General features: G+C 35.8%; 1 protein-coding gene across 1 annotated transcript in view; it reads right to left on the reverse strand.

The window, feature by feature from the left end:
* Positions 1-17,967, reverse strand: part of COL1A2 (collagen type I alpha 2 chain) — a 47,272-nt gene that overhangs the window by 20,344 nt on the left and 8,961 nt on the right. The window contains exons 6-28 of the mRNA XM_083378569.1: positions 17,502-17,555; positions 17,062-17,115; positions 15,592-15,645; positions 14,886-14,939; positions 13,446-13,490; positions 12,560-12,613; positions 12,414-12,458; positions 11,320-11,373; positions 9,941-10,039; positions 9,486-9,530; positions 9,265-9,363; positions 8,254-8,307; positions 8,038-8,145; positions 6,986-7,039; positions 6,760-6,858; positions 6,135-6,188; positions 5,552-5,650; positions 4,355-4,408; positions 3,732-3,785; positions 3,590-3,643; positions 2,724-2,777; positions 1,463-1,507; positions 369-467 (exon numbers count right to left, since the gene is read on the reverse strand). Coding sequence (XP_083234695.1) covers positions 369-467; positions 1,463-1,507; positions 2,724-2,777; positions 3,590-3,643; positions 3,732-3,785; positions 4,355-4,408; positions 5,552-5,650; positions 6,135-6,188; positions 6,760-6,858; positions 6,986-7,039; positions 8,038-8,145; positions 8,254-8,307; positions 9,265-9,363; positions 9,486-9,530; positions 9,941-10,039; positions 11,320-11,373; positions 12,414-12,458; positions 12,560-12,613; positions 13,446-13,490; positions 14,886-14,939; positions 15,592-15,645; positions 17,062-17,115; positions 17,502-17,555 — 1,485 coding nt within the window. The remainder of the gene's footprint in view (positions 1-368; positions 468-1,462; positions 1,508-2,723; positions 2,778-3,589; positions 3,644-3,731; positions 3,786-4,354; positions 4,409-5,551; positions 5,651-6,134; positions 6,189-6,759; positions 6,859-6,985; positions 7,040-8,037; positions 8,146-8,253; positions 8,308-9,264; positions 9,364-9,485; positions 9,531-9,940; positions 10,040-11,319; positions 11,374-12,413; positions 12,459-12,559; positions 12,614-13,445; positions 13,491-14,885; positions 14,940-15,591; positions 15,646-17,061; positions 17,116-17,501; positions 17,556-17,967) is intronic.

Consider the following 17,967-nt stretch of genomic DNA (forward strand, 5'->3'; position numbering starts at 1 on the left):
ATTAAATGTGAACTTTTGAAAGCATGTTCCCAAAGTTTTTAACATAGAAGGAACTCTTGATGTTACACATGTAATATTTTAAAGTTCTGTTTTTAATTGAAAGTACTAAAGCCCACACTAAAAAGACTTGAGCCATATGGTTTCATCGTCTTAATAATTGTTTGATGTCTCCCAGTTGTATATTCTTCACATTGCAAAATTTTACAGAAAGCATGCTAAAATATGTTTTTTTCTCAATGAAGATTTGGTGCTTTAGAAATAATGCAGATGTTGCTGCTTTCTGCATCCCGCTGGATTCTCCCCACAAGACCTTCACACTGCCCTCTCCTGGATTTAAGAAAAAACAGCAACCCTTCCTTCTCCCTTACCTTATTACCATCAGTACCTGCTGGGCCTGATGGGCCACGGCTTCCCAGAGGGCCTGCAGGACCAACAGCACCGCTTTCACCTGGTGCACCACGTTCGCCCTGAAGGAAGCAGATTAGTATAAGTAAATGGCAATATGATAGCCTCAATCTCATTAATACAGAAACTGGAAATGTGTGGAAAGCTGTATATGTTATATATTTTTGTTCATACAGATGTCACAGCTACTTAAGTAGGTTGAGATTTAATTGTGTCCACCTCTGGTCTATGGAGCTTAATTTAGAGATGGCAGAGGGCACTTTGATAAGCCTTGAATATTTATTCCGATTAGATATATAACAATTTCCAGAAATTCTTCCAATTACTTTTTCAAAATCCCAGGTAGACTTTGATCCATAAATAAAGTTCAGTTAGACCAGGGGTAGGCAACCTCGGCTCTTTTATGACTCATGGACTTCAACTCCCAGAATTCCTGAGCCAGCCAAGCTGGCTCAGGAATTCTGGGAGTTGAAGTCCATGAGTCATAAAAGAGCCGAGGTTGCCTACCCCTGAGTTAGACCAATGGGATTCACTACTAGTTTTGCTCATAGATCAAAAAGTACCTAGATCTATGTCCTGGTCAGTTCACATCTTAATTTCTCCAATGTGACCTATCATTATACAGACTTTAATATCTTAATATCTATACAGGCTACCACTGGATGTATACATATATTATTAGTGGGGTCTGAGTTGGTCATAAAAAGTATTTAATGAAAGTACAACCAAATCTGGGAAATGCTGGGGCCTATTTATTTAGAGTGTTAATTTGTTCTGGGTCCTACTAAACGTACATTACACACTAAACTTATAAATCACATTAAATAATACAACAGTAGAAATATTATCTCAATATTTATATTTCTATGTAAGAATCTTTAGAAAATGATTACTTTTCTATATAAGAACTCATCTTAAAATATTGATTTCTACAACATAAGGAAATTATATATTCATACTTCAAATTATAGTACAATACTACCTAATAGTATATTCTACTATATTTCAAATACAACATGGAAAAAAAATACTAAAATACAAAAAAGTATATACTTACTCTTGCGCCAGCAGGACCAGGGAGACCAAAGTCACCATGAGCACCCTGGGCACAAAAGAAATATTTAATATGGCATTCTTTAAAAGGATTTTCTTATCACTGCCTCAGAATTCATTTGAAAATAAAGATATTTTCATCCAGGAAGATAAAAGGCAATAGATAGAGATAGACCAGGTCACTAAAAGGAGTAAAACCAGATTATGCCTTTCTGCCAGAGTATTTGTTGTAATTCAGTACAATTCAGAATAACTTGTGAATAGTGGGTGGGGGAGAGATACTTGTTATCCATATGGCATAGAAAACCCTTGAATTTCCTTTATTGTAATTCTTGAATTTATCCTTGCCTATGATTGCTGAAAACTGACAGCACAGCCTGTTTGCCATGTTATTTGGGAATTCTGGGAATTTTAATTCTCCTAGAGCTGGAAGCTAGGGAAGATGTGATAGGTTGAGGGATATCAAGTGAACTGGTACGTAAGATTAAAAATTGCTTTAAAGTTTTGAATGATGTAGGTCATCCCCACATTAGGAAGTGGGTTTGCAATGACAAACCATTGTATTGTTGCATGAAAATTACATGGACAAATCAGCGAAGTCACCAGGTTCAAGCTGGTTTCCAGGAATACAAGAAACCAGGAGACTTCAGTCTTAATTGTGAGATTAAAAGGAAGGGAAAATCTGGAGATAAGGGAAGACTTGTGTCCAATGCATATGACACTTGTTGAAGGCTGTCTAAAATAACAAAATAAACTTAGCCAGTGGAATTGTTTTAACAGACCCGATTTTAAAATGACAGTATTTTGTTTTCTGTTTCACAGGACAAAAAGAAGCAGTTACTTTGCTTCTCCAATTTGCCAGAAGATGGGTAGGCAAGTATATGAAATCCTCTTCATATGAGAAAGGGGAATTTCAAATAAAGCTGAGGAAATATTTACCTGATAGGCTATTTTCACTAATTTTAGTGTTTTTTGATTATAGCAGGGAAAAGGAAGACTCACGACTAGGTCTTAGACACTTTATGAAGTATGTCTTTCCAAGGGACTTAATCACTCCCTCAATCTCAATTTCTTTGTATAATTTCCTAATGGCTCCAGGATCTGAGGATGATGGAAGATCCTTGGAAGGATCCAGACTTGGAAAGACCAAATTACTGAACACAATCTGAAGTTTATCCAATGCATGTTAAAAAAATTGTGTTAAATCACAGTAGAATTTTCTTGATTAAACCATGAGGGATAATCTGAATTACTTTACTACTTACTCTTTCACCTGGTTTGCCAGCTTCACCAACTGGACCAGAGGGACCAGGAAGGCCCTACAGAAAAATAAACAGATGAATTAAAAACAATCCCCTGTAATTTGTTTATGTGCTGTAGATAAGGGAAACCACAGGTCATCTATAAAAAATATCTTCATCTGTCCCTGTCCTCTATTCAATCTTATTCATTCTTGAGTTTTGAATAGGAAACCAAAAGTTCCCTTGTAAAACCAGCCTTCTACATGAAAGTAATCACTCTATATGATATCTCTGTTTCTCTGCAACTGATTCCCTCCACCCTTGCCAAGTCCTTCTATGACTTGGCCCCATCCACTAAGGCTGGATATGGTGAACACAGCAATATAATACTTCAGATCTGACTTGAAAGAGATGCTTCAAAATGCCTAGTGATGTGACAACAGCACCTGTCTGTGACTCTCCAAGCATATTTAATTTCTTTAATGAGCTGCCAAACTGGGTTGAGTTCACATTCCTGTATATTGCAAAACACCTCTTCTGAAATGAATTGGAGACACTGCAGAATCCTACACAGCAAACGTATGTGTATCTATTGTCAATCAAGAACAGTATCTTCAATTCTTATAACCTGATTATCTTTGAGCCACTGAAGCATAATGATTTGAACTCTATGCATGCCTATTTTTAGTAAATGCACTTTGCAAGGTATGATCTAACTAGCAATGTAGGTTCAGCAAAGCATTTGAATGTACTTGGCAGGATAAAATGCTTGTCTATGTTTCACTCATCAAGATTTATTGAGATATTTAATATCATTTAAACAGCCTTTATTCCATTCTAGCATTACAGATTAAGAAAATGCAATATTGATAAAAGCTAACTTTACTTACTTGGAAGCCAGGAGCACCAGCTGGACCAGTTTCACCTTTTGGACCTGCACTGCCCTAAAATAAATAATTAAATTGAAATGATGAGTAATAAGTCATTAGCAAAGAAGCATCAAGGGTTAACTAGGATTAATCTTGAACTTACGGTGAGACCAGGTGGACCCTGAGCTCCATTGTTTCCATCAGAACCAGGAGGACCCTAGAACCACAAAACCTCAGTTGTTTAGAGTGTAGAAAATCATATTCTAAAATATACATTGTGTTCGTTTGCTTTATTTAATTATTTCCATGATTTTCGGTGAAATTACCAAGAGCTGATTTCAACATAAAGGAAACTTTACTTTTAATGAATATGGAACTCTCACTAGTAGATCTGATACAGAAACCTTCAGTATTGTATTACAACAGGTTAGTCTCTTATATGTTGGTTTAAAATACAATCTGTTAGTGTAGATTGCTCCCCTAAAGATGTTATCTTGAAGGCAGAACATAACATAAGGCAGGGTAAATTTTTAACTTCATACAAAACCTAAAACTGATCATTTAGATGCCAGAATGATGTCTTAGACTTAGAGGGTACAATATTTGTTTTCATTTTATGTAACAATCATTCAAAATGTTAACTTCTGACTATTGCCAGAGAACTTATAAATACAGCTGTCTTTTTCTGTTTTATAAATTATTCAGTTATTGCAGTTTGTTAAACCTATGTAAATCACATTTCCTTTACTAAAGATATAAAGTAGGGTATAAATTAGTCTCACTTACCTGTGAACCAGCCAGACCCACATTGCCCCTGTCACCAGGTTTGCCAGGTTCACCCTGTTAAAATGAAACACATTTAAATAAGTTACTGCATTAAAACTAATAACAGCTATCCGCCACAACACTTTCAGTGGCTCCAGTTTCCTACATTTTTGTACAGTGTCTATAGTTGGCACAGTTGGGCATTTCTTGAGATGTCTGCTCTAGCAGAAGATGTAGCATGATGAATATCTTGAATTTGCTGCTTCTCTTGCTTAAGGCTGCTATCTATTGACTCATCCATTCTCAGACTAAGAACGAATGAGTAAATTAGGAGTTCTGATAAAAGACCAAGCAGCAACACAGGCTGAAGCTTGCATAGACCTTCAGTGGCAAGTAAATAATTGTCAAAGCGATAAGCTCCCCACACCTGCTTGAATAAAACATCCTAAGCTACACTTACAGGCATATTGACTGAGGAACTTCCTCCCAGTTAAAAAAAAATACATAAAATGAAAATGTATATGTACAAAATCACGTAAATGCAGAATTGAAAGAGAAATGACAAATTATCACTCCTCTAACCAGCTATTATATTTATCAAAGGCAGAAGTTGCCTCAAGTAATCCGAAGGTAACAGTTCCATAGCTCTCCTAAGCAATTTATTCCACTATAGTTTTAACATATTTGCCATTTACTTCCAGTTCAATGGCATTGAGTATGTTTATTCACACCCAAGCAAGATTTAGGTAACATGTTTGCTATAACCATGAAAAAAATGAATACAAATAAATGTTATATCCACACAATTCCTTATCCAAGCACCGGGGGGGGGGGGGAAATAAAGCATCCCACACACATAAACCCCAAAATGAAAAAAAAGAGAAAGAAAATATAATTGAAACCCACCAGAAGTTAAAACAATAGGTGGTTTACAATTAAAACAAGCATTAAGCTGAAAATACATTCCTCATAGTGAGGCTCAGCCCTTTCCTTGGTAAAGAATTAAAATGACAAAGGAAAATAGAGGATTTCATAAATGGGACTACCAACTAAATCCAGAGCACTCTTGATCAGCAAAGTGGTGTCAAGTAAGACAAATAGAGTAGTATACTTCTGGTATGTACAGGCTGAGGTGACATTCAGTGGGGTGCCATAAAATTGAGGCTATGAACATGTCTCATTTGTCAATTTCATAATATTCTATTGTATAGTACTTACATTTGGACCTTTTGGTCCTGGGAATCCGATATTTCCAGGTTCACCTCGTGGACCAGCTGGGCCAGTTGGGCCAGGGCGACCATCAGGTCCAGAAGAACCCTGCAGGAAAAAAAGTTCATATCTTGCATTGTAGTATATAGTATCACTGCTTGAATATTGTGTGTCCATTGAGAGCAAGACACTTGAAATTGGCCATGAAGACATTTCAGAGTTTATTATCTTTCTACATGGTTGTATAGCACTGTTCAATAGTTCAGTACCAAAAGAAAAATATCCAAATCACCCCTTCTTCATAATTTTATGGAAATGGTTCTACATAACTAAAAAAAAAAAATAAACATTAAATGAGTAGCTTTGGCTACACAGCTATTGCTAAGGTTCAATATACATAAAAATGCAATTCTAGTTCATGGCTTAATTATTAATTTCTGAACATTCCACATTTTTTAAAAAAAAATCTCAGAAAAATAGGATTCAAATATTAAAGCTTACTATGATTAAATATAAATGCAGAAAATGCATTTAAAATATCTATGTATCTACTGTTCAATCTTTGCAGAACAAAGGGAAGGAAGATACTTACAGAAGGACCTTCTTTTCCAGCTGGACCTGGGCTTCCAGACTGTCCTGGGAGACCCTAAATAAGCAGAGATACAGTATTTAGCTGTAATGTGTCTTTTCAGTTACTTAAAACTGGTATGGGAAACTTAATTTCACTCTACGTGCATATTTAAATATGGGTATAAATGTAATATAATGCAGTGTTCTATTTATCAAAAAAAATGTTATCTAGAGATGCCCTGCTTCAGTTAAGATTTATTTGCCAAAATTGCAGAAATATATTTAAAAGTAACACCGCCCCCCATTATTCAGTTCAGTATGACTTTCTGCTGGGGAAGAGAGCATAGGAGTACAACATAATGTATATGAGCTTGAAACTTCAGCTTCATATGTCTAAAACAAGAAGAGGAATAACCTGCCTTAGGGTGTAAGTATGGGAGGCAGATAAGGTCATGAATGTACAATATATTTATTATTATAATTTATATTATTATAATTTATATTATTATAAATTATTATTATATCTGATAAACATTTTCTTAAAAATATGGTTTTTAAAACTGGCCATTGGGAAAACAAAGAAGTTCAGAACGCAGTTGCTATCTGAAACTACTCATTGATTTCATAACATCATCCTCTTTACTTACTCTTGCACCCATCAGACCAGGCTCACCAGGACGACCTGCGTCACCGCTGGGACCTTTAGCACCAGCAGGACCAGTAGCACCACGACTGCCAACCTGGCCCTAGGAAGGAAGAAGCTTGCATTAGGGGACAATGCCAGAAACCCACTGGCTTGCTTTATGGGATAGGATAGAGGGGGTGTTATTTGATTAAAATATAAAACTGATTGTAAAAATTTTGAAAACTTACTAAACCACCAGGTCTGCCATCAGATCCTGGGAGACCACGAGATCCAGGTACACCCTATGAAAGAAACCACAACTTTTGATCAGAACTTGAAAAGGACTTCAGTAAACAACACATAAGGCATTAGCATTTACATTGGAACATATAAAGGAGGTCTCTTTGTTCAGTGGAAAGGGAGACATTATGAAAGATCCAAAATGTTGGTTTTCCTGCATTTTATCATGGAACTTGAATTCGGCAAATGGGACTGAAGCTGAAAAGTGAGTCCTTCTAAGATTCAGCTTTCAGTATCTTTATGGATTATAGCATAGTAAAATTTAAAGAATCATGATATGACTTCAGCATGAGCATACGTAGGTTGTACTAGGCATGCATGTATATCTCTTACTTATTTTCATTCATTATTTGTGTATGTGCATTGCTTCTTTTCTCAGAATTAGTTCAGGAGACTAACAATTGTACGTTGCAAGAGAAGCAGATCATATAACAATTCATTACTAAAGTTGTGAAGGTTTGGAGATTGTGCATAATAAATACAGAATAAACGTACTACGGCATTCATAAGAATTTAACATACAGCACATTATCCCCATTTCTCTTATTTTATTGTGTCTTTTCCCCCTTGATATCTGGGACCTTTCAGTTAGAAACCTGGTCCTAAACCTATCAAACTCTGCAATTACCATGAGCTTGCAACACATTTTACATATAAAGGAAGAAAACCTCTTTGGTCTGTTGGGTACCTTGAGGTCAGAACCAGCAGTGCAAAGTGAAGGTTTTTCCTCATTGCATTGAGGAAATCATAATAAGATGTTAGAGAGGTCACACACTGATCTCCATTATCAGATGGGGAACTGAAATCAGATCTTTTTCTAGGAATGTCTTACACCTTAACCACTATATAATTCTGGTAGGTTCTTCCGATCACCTGTCTGGTTTTCTAACTTCCAGGAGACTGAATATGCTTTTCACGAAGGACTTGCACTATTGAATTCTTCCTACTGATTTTCCAAATATTTTCAAATCATCATTTTTACAGCATGCAAGAGACTTACTCTTAAACCTGCAGATCCTGGTAGACCAGAGGAGCCAGCTTCACCATTGGGACCTTTTTTGCCTTCTTCACCAGATGGACCAGCAGGACCAGCTGGGCCAGCAACACCCTGTGGGTGGTTAAGAGATCAGAAAAGCCATTAGCTTCTTAACCCGGATCACTTGGATGAAAAGACATTTTGAAAATTAAAGATCTTTCATATTGTTATAATACTCACAGGCTCACCCTTGCTACCAGTCTCTCCCTTGGATCCAGGTGGACCTGGTTCACCCTAGAACCAAACGGAACAAAATATCAGAGAAGTGTACTTTGGTGTACTCTCTAAGTACATATTTTTTTCCAAGAACCATAATGGAAAAAGCTATGTTTAAAAATCATGCACTCACCCATACCAATCAAGTTGATCCTAGTTTGGATTACTGTTTGAATTTTAAGGGAGTGGGCCAAAACAGGCGTTTTAAACAAAATATTCTCTGCTTTTACCTATTCATTTTAGCAAAATTATATTTCATTATACTTTATGGTAATTTCAGTCCTGGCTTAGAAAATGTACCCGTTCAGATATGAGAAGAAAGAAATGAGTTGGGGGAAAAATAAGAAATATTGTTTATGTAGCATGTATGTATGAAGTGATGAATTTAAAATATGACCTCTGCCAGGAGTGAACAACATGATTTTGGGATTCCTTTAAATTCTCAGAATTTAATGATAATTATATAAGCTTACAGTACGGACTCAAAACGTTAAACTGTGTAGAAATCTTGGTGGAAAATAGGATCCTTATACATTATACATTTAAGACAGGACTAAGCCATGATAACCTAATAGAGAAGACTGTTTTCACTATATACCACAATTGTGCATAATCAAGTGGTCATTTGATTATATTAGCTAATTGAACATGGAGAAACAACCGCAAAGCCTCCTTCATAAAATAGTTGGGAAGAATAGTGCTGGACTTCATGAATTCTAGATTTAATAAATTATATATTTTAAAACTTTTTAAAGAGATGCAGCCATATTAAATCTAGATGCAGAATGTTAATAATATTAAAAATCTGTCAAGTGTGTATCATTTAAATAGCTTTTATCCGGAAGATGAGTGTAGGTTTAGAGTACAGATGCAAGTCTAATAGTCAGCTAAAACATTCACTACTAAAACTGGGCGCTTCAGGCTTTGAAAAAGTAGCAGATAGAAAATGATTTAAGTGCATTTAAGGCAACTTACAGCAAGTCCTCTGGCACCAGCTGCACCAGCAGCACCAGTTGGACCAGGTATACCACGAGGACCAGGCAGACCAGGAGCACCAGCCACACCAGGAAGACCCTGTCCAAAAAGGAAGAAAAAAAAAGAAACCTCATTACAATGCTAGGATCATCTCTGCAACCCCAAGAGTGATCTTCTCCATATGAACACAGAAATATTTGTTTCAACACAAGCATACGTACAGCAGAACCTTTAGCACCAGAAAGGCCATTGGCACCAGGGTTACCCTAAAAAAGAAAGCAAAGCATATGAAATTAATTGTTTTTACAAAAGTATATGATGGTAGGTTCGTGTTTGTGGGATGCAATTTATTGAAAATAAAGCTACTCCCAGAATTCATATTGGCTAGGAATTCTGCAGAAATGTTCTTGAAGTTTCAAGTTGGAAATAGTCAGGGCTTTTTTTCTCATAGAGCGCTCAGAACGGAGTTCCGGCACCTTTTTTGGATGGAACCTTGTAGGGTAGGCAAGGCGGGTTGTATGACATGTGTGAGTTCCGGCACCTTTTTCTTTTACAAAAGAAGCACTGGAAATAGTTGATCCAAAATAGTGTTTCTCAACCTCAGCAACTTTAAGATGCGTGGACATCCCAGAATATCCCCAGCCAGATTTATAATATCAATGGCAGAGTCACTTACAGCAGGGCCAACAGGTCCAGCAGCGCCAGGGAGTCCGATATCACCACGAGGACCAGCAGGTCCACTTGGGCCAACATTTCCAGCAGAACCGATTTCACCCTGTCAGAAAGAGATCAGACACTGATACGGTTTTGGCAGTGTTAGATGGATGTAGTTTGCTTTAGTGCAAATTAGTGATAGCTTAGTGTAAATTATCTGGACTGCTCTACTCGCGACCTTATAGTCCAAGATACTCAATTTAATGCAAAAGCCTAGTGGTGCTTAAATCCAGACCATCTACTCCTTTACAGTCTGTTCCATGCTCAGTGTTCTCAATGGGGCACTGTTTGCACTGTTTTATATCATGATTTGTCCAACATCAGCAACACTTATTTTTCCCTGATGGGGAAAATACAAAACATTTGCTAGAATTGAGACATTCTTGCTATAGTCTAGAAGATAGCTTACAAGGTATTTATTTCCCAGATATTTTAATGTGACGATGTACACCTTTTCTTTTCTTTTATGCATTTTTTCTTTTTGCAAAATTCTTGAAACTTAGTAAAATTGTTAAAGGGGGAGGTAAATTTTAGTGCTTTAAATCTGTTAATGAGTAGAGTGTATCAATGGCAATATCACATACCTATCAATGAAATGAAAAAAATATTACTATAGCCATTTTACTATTTAGTTTAGTAAAAATGACATGCATATGAAACCCCTGTCTCAAGTGTGGTATTTGAGAAATTAAAAACTAATAAATATTTAAAACATATCTATATCCTTATATTTATATTTGCATCATAGGATCTACTGCATTTCAAAATACTTATTGTATTTAAAATACACAGGTAAATAATTATATAACAACAATGGCAGAAAAACAAACAGAATTTTATGCAGCTCTTATTTTATGAAATACCGTAGGGAGAAAAGATGGAACTATGAAAAAAAAATTACCTCATTATATATAACCCTTTCCTGCAATTTTAATTTTAAAGGATACATTCCTAGAGTAATGGTGGGTGGCTCTATAACAAAGCAGTTACCAGATTTGGAGAGTTGATTAACCTTTAGATGTTTGAAATGGATACCATGTGGTTATGATGACTGACAAGGTTGCTTTATATACAGAAGCAACCAAGTTGTCTATCACATAATCTCCAAAGAAACCACTCTTTCAAGATGGAGATACATTCATCAAAACTCTTTTTTTCAAAAATGTGAGACTAACAGTGGAAAATTGTTAGTAGCTGGAAATTCTCTCTTTCCTTCTAAACTATATAACTTTAGATGTCTTTGTTTGAAAGTAGTTTGTTCTTGATGTGCCAACTTTGTATCAGAGGATGTAGTTATGAAGGATTTTCTAGGTATTTTCTCATTCTGATGCATGTTCCTACCTTGGCTCCAGGAGCACCGGGGAATCCAGAAGGACCAGCAGCACCAATAGGGCCCTGCAAGATAAACGACAAAGCAAAGGATTAGTCATCTACAGTTAGAAGAACTTATCTAAAGTAGATAAAACGGAAATTAAGCCTGGTACATTTAATGGAGTGACAAAGATATACTTTATGCCACTCCACCAAATGGAGTGGCACAAATATTTTTACTGAAATAATAATTCACTAGCATGAACATAGGAAGGAAAAATGTGAGTGTGAAAAATTGTAAGAGAAGAAGTGTGTTCTGAAATCATTGCAAAATCTTTTTGAAGCAGGTACGGCAATGATGTGGTGGCACTGCCAGTCAGGAAAAGCTGAGATTGTCAGCTCCTTGAAGGTTTTGGAAGAGTTTGTGGCTTAAAAACTAGTGCTTTATTCCTACTGAAATATCATGGATTGCGATATCATGGAATACCAGGAAACCACATTCTTTCTCAAGATTCACTTCAATATATTGTGAACTTCCAACAGAACCTGGTTTTAGCTGAGGTTTGTCTCTGGGGTCTGTATAGCAACTTAGATGGGTTTGGTTACAGATGAAAGAGTAAATATAAGCTAAAATCAATGTTGAGGAAGTCATGCAAAGCTAATAGTACGTAAGGAGTTTGCTTAAAAATGTAATGTCTGTTTAAAAATTAAGATATGCTTTGTAAACAGAAAGGTATGATTGGAATCCAATTATTTCTCAACTTATCCAGGAAGAAAATATGCAATTTTAACTGAACAGTCTATAGAATTTCCCTAAGAATGAGACTTGATAGTATTTCATTTCCAAAATGCCAAGAAGTAACACCTGTCTTGAACTATGTTAGCATTAATTCAAAATACAAAATGTCACTTTGTAAGTATGACTTTCATTGTTTAATGCTACAATAAATATTATAGAAATGAAAATACTTGATACACATTTGGAAATAACTGAAAATTGCTTAGAAAACTCCCTGCTATGCACTAATTAAAGGGGGGGAAAGAGGTGAAACAGATTACAGAGGTAGACCCAGTGAAGTTCATTCAAAGTAAGAACATGTTGGATAGAAGATAGCTGGACTTACAGCAGAACCAACAGGGCCAACGCTTCCATCACTGCCACGAGCACCCTAAAGAAAATAAATGTCAATTTTAAATTCCTGGTATAAAATAAAATAATCACACACGAACAAATTTAAGACCTTGTTGCACAGGAAGAAAAAAAACTTACAACTGAGCCAGGAGCACCAACTCTTCCTCTTTCACCAGGAAGACCACGAGCACCCTGAAAGCAAATTACATGCAAATTATTTAATAAGACATAGTATATATGCATAAGAATAGTATCATTAATTTTCTTGGGTACCATTACTGGGGGGCAATAAAATTGAGATTAATAAATGTTGCTTTAAAATATGTTATAACCTGTATACTGCACAAGCAAGAAAGAGAGTTGTGAAAATATCTACAGACCCCTCACATCCTGGGAATAAACTGCTTAAACTTCTTCCCTCTAAATGATGCTCTAGGGCAGGGGTAGGCAACTTTGGCTCTTTTATGACTCGTGGACTTCAACTCCCAGCATAGCTGACTCAGGAATTCTGGGAGTTGAAGTCCACGAGTCATAAAAGAGCCAAGGTTGCCTACCCCTGCTCTAGGGCATTGCATGCCAAAACAACAGAAGGACGGTTTTTCCCCCTCATGCCATCACTCAGCTAAACAGCTAATTCCTACAACCTATCAAACTGCCTAGTAACTCTGTATTACTATTATTCCTCCCATCTTTCCTATTACTATGGCCTTATCTTCTTACGACTACAACCTTTTTGCTTGTATCTTATGATTTATATTTATATGAATGATTTATTTAGTATCCTAGTATGATTTATGTTGTTTGCTAATTTAGTTTCCTATGACGATCATTAAGGGTTGTATCTTATGAGGATGAATGAATTTTTATGTTGATTATGATCATAATTTATCACCTGTTGCTTGTATGTACAATAAGAGCTTATGCACCAAAGACAAATTCATTGTGTGTCCAACCACACTTGGCCAATAAAGAATTCTATTCATAAATTTAATCCTATGTAAGTTATATAAGAGAAAATACTCACAGCTTGTCCTGGGGTACCATTTTCACCAGGGGCACCAGGTTCACCCTGTAAAGAGCAAATACATCTTGTGAACATTTGTATTAGATTACTATGGATATATTTGAAAAAGTGCTAGAAAATTTAGGCTGATGCTTCTAAAATCTAAATGCAAAATGGAAACATCACCATCATTATCAATCACTATCTCAGTTCCTTGGGAATGACTCGATAGGTGGATAATAATGCCAAATCTACTCTTAATCACCTGGTTGACTGTGCAACCAATCATACACTTAGTAATACTAATATCAAACAAAGCTTATATTTAAATACTTAATTATACATTTTCAAACCCTATAAAAAGGACACAATAAATACTGGCTGTTACCCAGGTAAACTAGTCAACCCAGAATTTTCCAGCAATGGGAGAGCTAAGCTCCAATTCAGTCACATTCACATAAATAGGATATATGATTTGAATAATTTGAATGGCTAAAAGTTCAATATCACAGCTGTATTGAATAATTTAGCTCTCGACACAGTTTAGTTAATATATAGAGATGCTATCCAGTCTTTCTATCTGATGGCTATTGAACCGATAAGGCCCATTTTAGAAGCTAGAACTTCCCTGCAATTAGGATTCTTCTATTCATTTCAACAGAGAAACAAGATATGTAACATAAGATCTACACATAGTCATCACTACATGTTCATAAGAATATAACAAAATCCAAATATATATTTAATTTGTTAGAAAGGTTTGATTTTGATCTGCTGTATTTTAAGCTTTCAGTCAAAACAATATTTGTTTTAACTCGAAAAAAGTCTCTTGAATGGATTTACAAAGGCTCACTATGATATAATTTATGGAAAAACCAGGATATACTCTAAAAGTATAGTCTAGACATGCATAGTATAATTAAATATGACACCCCAGGCCAATAATTAATTCTGGGATCAATATATTCCAGGTTGCATTTCTACCCTCACACTATTTTGTGGACAAACTGGAGAAAGTAATGAATAAATTAATGAATATGATTACTTGTCATAAAGGAAATCTGAAATATTTTATTATCTGCCTCACTCCTTGCAAGATTTTTGCTATCTAATCTCAAGATCAAGTGGTAACCATGAGCCTTGTTCTGGCTTTTATTGCTTCTTAGCATCTAATTCTCAGTGTGCATTGATCTATTCAGATAATTTATTTGGTTTTATTCTAAAGAAAGTAAATACATGATTGTAACACCATGCACCTCTTTTTTTGCTCTCTCTCACTATAAATACTTATATATGACATTTGTAGAACTGTAGAATTTTTGACAGTCTTTATTCTTTTGAAACAGGATTTTGTGCTAAAATCTTTATCAGCAAGGACTTTTTCTGTGTCTCTCGGTGCATTTACCTCGATCTTGCAGGTCTCCAGTACATATTTTCAGAAACTATATATAATTACTTTACCTTGTTACCAGCAGCACCAGGTTCTCCTTTGCGACCATCCAAACCATTGTGTCCCTGTTATGGAGAAACATTTACTTTTATGTAGTATAAATAAAAAATCTAGAACAATATTTTTAAATGATAGGCATTCAAAGAGAGAAGCTTCACACATTATTTAGATGAAGCTCCCTTCAACTTTATAATTTCACAGTCCTGCTATTCCTTCCTTCCCCTCCTTCCTGGATGCATGAATGAAATGTTATAGAAAGAATCAGCATTATAATTTCCTCTCCCTCTCAAGATGGCTGATTAGAATGTATTGCTGATGTCTCACTGAATTCTTTGCTGATATCATTAGGAAACTAGTGCTTTAAACATTATCCTGCTAGTGTTGCTAAGAGTAGACTACATAACCAATGGTTATGGACAGTTACGATCTGTATGAATGCTATTGCTTTTGAGAGGTGCAGGGAACTGGATAAATAGTAATTCTCTTATTAATAACAAAGGGTGCATTTTACAGTTACAAGAAATATATTACTTGCTGTACATTTCATGATTCTCCAGTTCTGGTATCCTGAGGGCATGATGATAACACATTCTGTAAATGTACTCTAAAATTTTGGGAGTTACTTGCATCTCTGGTCTTAGAGGAACAGTTGTACATAATATCTTCTAAGGTGTCACCCTTTTAATAGGCTCCCCTGAATCTCTATAAAACACTCACCCTTAGTCCTTTGAATCCAGGCAGACCAGAAGTTCCAGGAAAGCCACGAGCACCCTTGAGAAAAAAACAACAGGAAAATAGGCTTAATTTGTGTAAATAGAGCCTTGGTGGAGCAGTGGGCTAATGCCTCCTTAAGTAACACCAGCTGCCTGTAATTAGTGCAGGTTTGAGTCCCACCAGGCTCAAGGTTGACTCAGCCTTCCATCCTTCTGAGGTAGGTAAAATGAGGACCCAGATTGTTGGGGGCAATAAGCTGACTTTGTAATAATGCCGCCTGGGGGGGAGGCGAAAGCCCTAATAAGCAGGCATATACATAGAATGAAGGCTATTGCTAAGCACATTGATTTGTGCTTTAGATTGTAAGCCACCCTGAGTCTTCGGAGAAGGGCGGGATATAAATGGGATTAAAAAAAACACTTTACATCTTATTTACACAACATGTAAAAATGATATAAGGGACTAATTAGGAAACTAATCTGTCTGAAATGTAGCATAAGACCTTCGGTATCCTGGAACAAGTTTACAAATTGAATACCTTATCAAATGAGGTTAAAAATGACTTTGTGTTTTTACAGGGTTAACAGTGCAAACATAAGACTGTTTGTCAGAATGCTAATCCAGTCTCTCTGTTTTCTGTTTCTATAAATTGCATGAGAGAAGGTCAAACATTGTTGCTATGCTTACTTCTGAGATGTTGCATGGAGGCTGTTAGTTTAACAAGTCACCAGCTTTTAGAATTTAAATAACTATGCTTGTAATGTAGAAAAGAGTCTTTTCTTTTCCAGAAATATCTGTGAGGTCTCCAAATATCCTGACTTACTCTACAGGCACTATTGCTAGATCCAATGTTTGTGCATTGATCAGCATCACTGCAGTAAGAACTGTAATTCAGGCAGATGGAAGCGGCAGATGGACAATGAATGGGCCAGGTTTCATCTCCTGCCAATGTAACAAATCATTTATCTGTTTTATTGAGATAGTCACTGGCCCATTCAAGTGTGAGCATCATGCGTGCAAAACTGCCCAGATCCAAATGGAACTATTTTTCGATTTCACCCAATATTGTCTGAAGAAGGTGGGATTTTATTTCTTTACCTAGAGTTTGAAACTTTGATGTGGAAAAAAACAGGAAAGAAAGCAAGACTTACTAGATTCAAAGAATGTGTTCTTCCACTGAGCTGTTGCCTCTCTTCTTCATAAAGAGGCTTTTAGCTGTTAATTATGATTACAGACTTTGAATATTGAAGCATTCCTTCCTGATGGATTTTGGATCTTTTAACCCCCCAATTAGTATAGACATTCGCCACTCTGAATGGGAATTCTGGAAGTTAGTGTTGAGCATAACAGGAGGGCATCAGATTGGAGAAAACTGTTCTAGAATTTCTGTCATTATGTGCAATGATGAATTTGGTTATACTAAAATAATAAAAATCAGGAACAAATAATTTCACTCCCAAATACAATATTCACCTGAGGTCCAGGAACACCTCTCTCTCCAGGTCTTCCAGATTTTCCAGGATGGCCCTAAGAAGGAGAGAACAACTGACTTTTTAATATACAAATTAATTAAACCTGTATTTAAGAACATAAGAAGAACCTGGTCCATCGATCCCAGCAGTTTGTTCCTACATTAGTCAACTAAATGCAGAAGGAAGTCGCTAGATGGCTAGAAAGTTGATGGCTTTCAGTGCCACACATGATTTCCATGAATTAGTCTGAATAACTTTTGTTATTTGTTTCTAGGTTTTAAGAGGCATAAATATTATTTCTTCATTATTTCTTCACATACATGCAAAATCTCCATTAATTTTTCTGTCATAAGATTATTCTGCATATTTTTCATAATACTGCAATCAAGCACATTATAAAATTCAGCTAGTGAAAATCATGACGTGTTCATGAATACTTACATCTTCACCAGATTTTCCAGGAGGACCCATTGGACCACGAGAACCTTGGGGTCCCTAATGATAAAAGTTAATTTTGAAACAAGATAATGAGAATTAAGAGATGTCAATCCTTTTATCCTGCATTTGAATGTTGACTTAACTAAATCAAAACCATAATTCTGAATCCTTTCTCCCTAAGATGGTTTCTAGATTTCATGAAATCATAGCTCCTCATTATATAATCCAATTTTCAATATTTTTCTTCATTTAAAATCAATGTTCAATTAACACAAGACAATACAATGCAATTATTCTGGCTTCCTTTTAAGCAAGATGTCATACTTCACAGAAAGTCTTACATAATTTAGATCTGAAAAAAATAAATTCATAAATTCCTGCAAAAAATGTGCAGTAGAGTTATGCAGGCTGTCAAAATGTGTGTGTTGTGGATGAAATGAAATAGTTATTCAATAATTGGAATCGCTCT

The sequence above is a fragment of the Vipera ursinii genome (assembly GCF_947247035.1).
Source record: "Vipera ursinii genome assembly, chromosome: Z".
In the NCBI taxonomy this organism is placed as follows: domain Eukaryota; kingdom Metazoa; phylum Chordata; class Lepidosauria; order Squamata; family Viperidae; genus Vipera; species Vipera ursinii.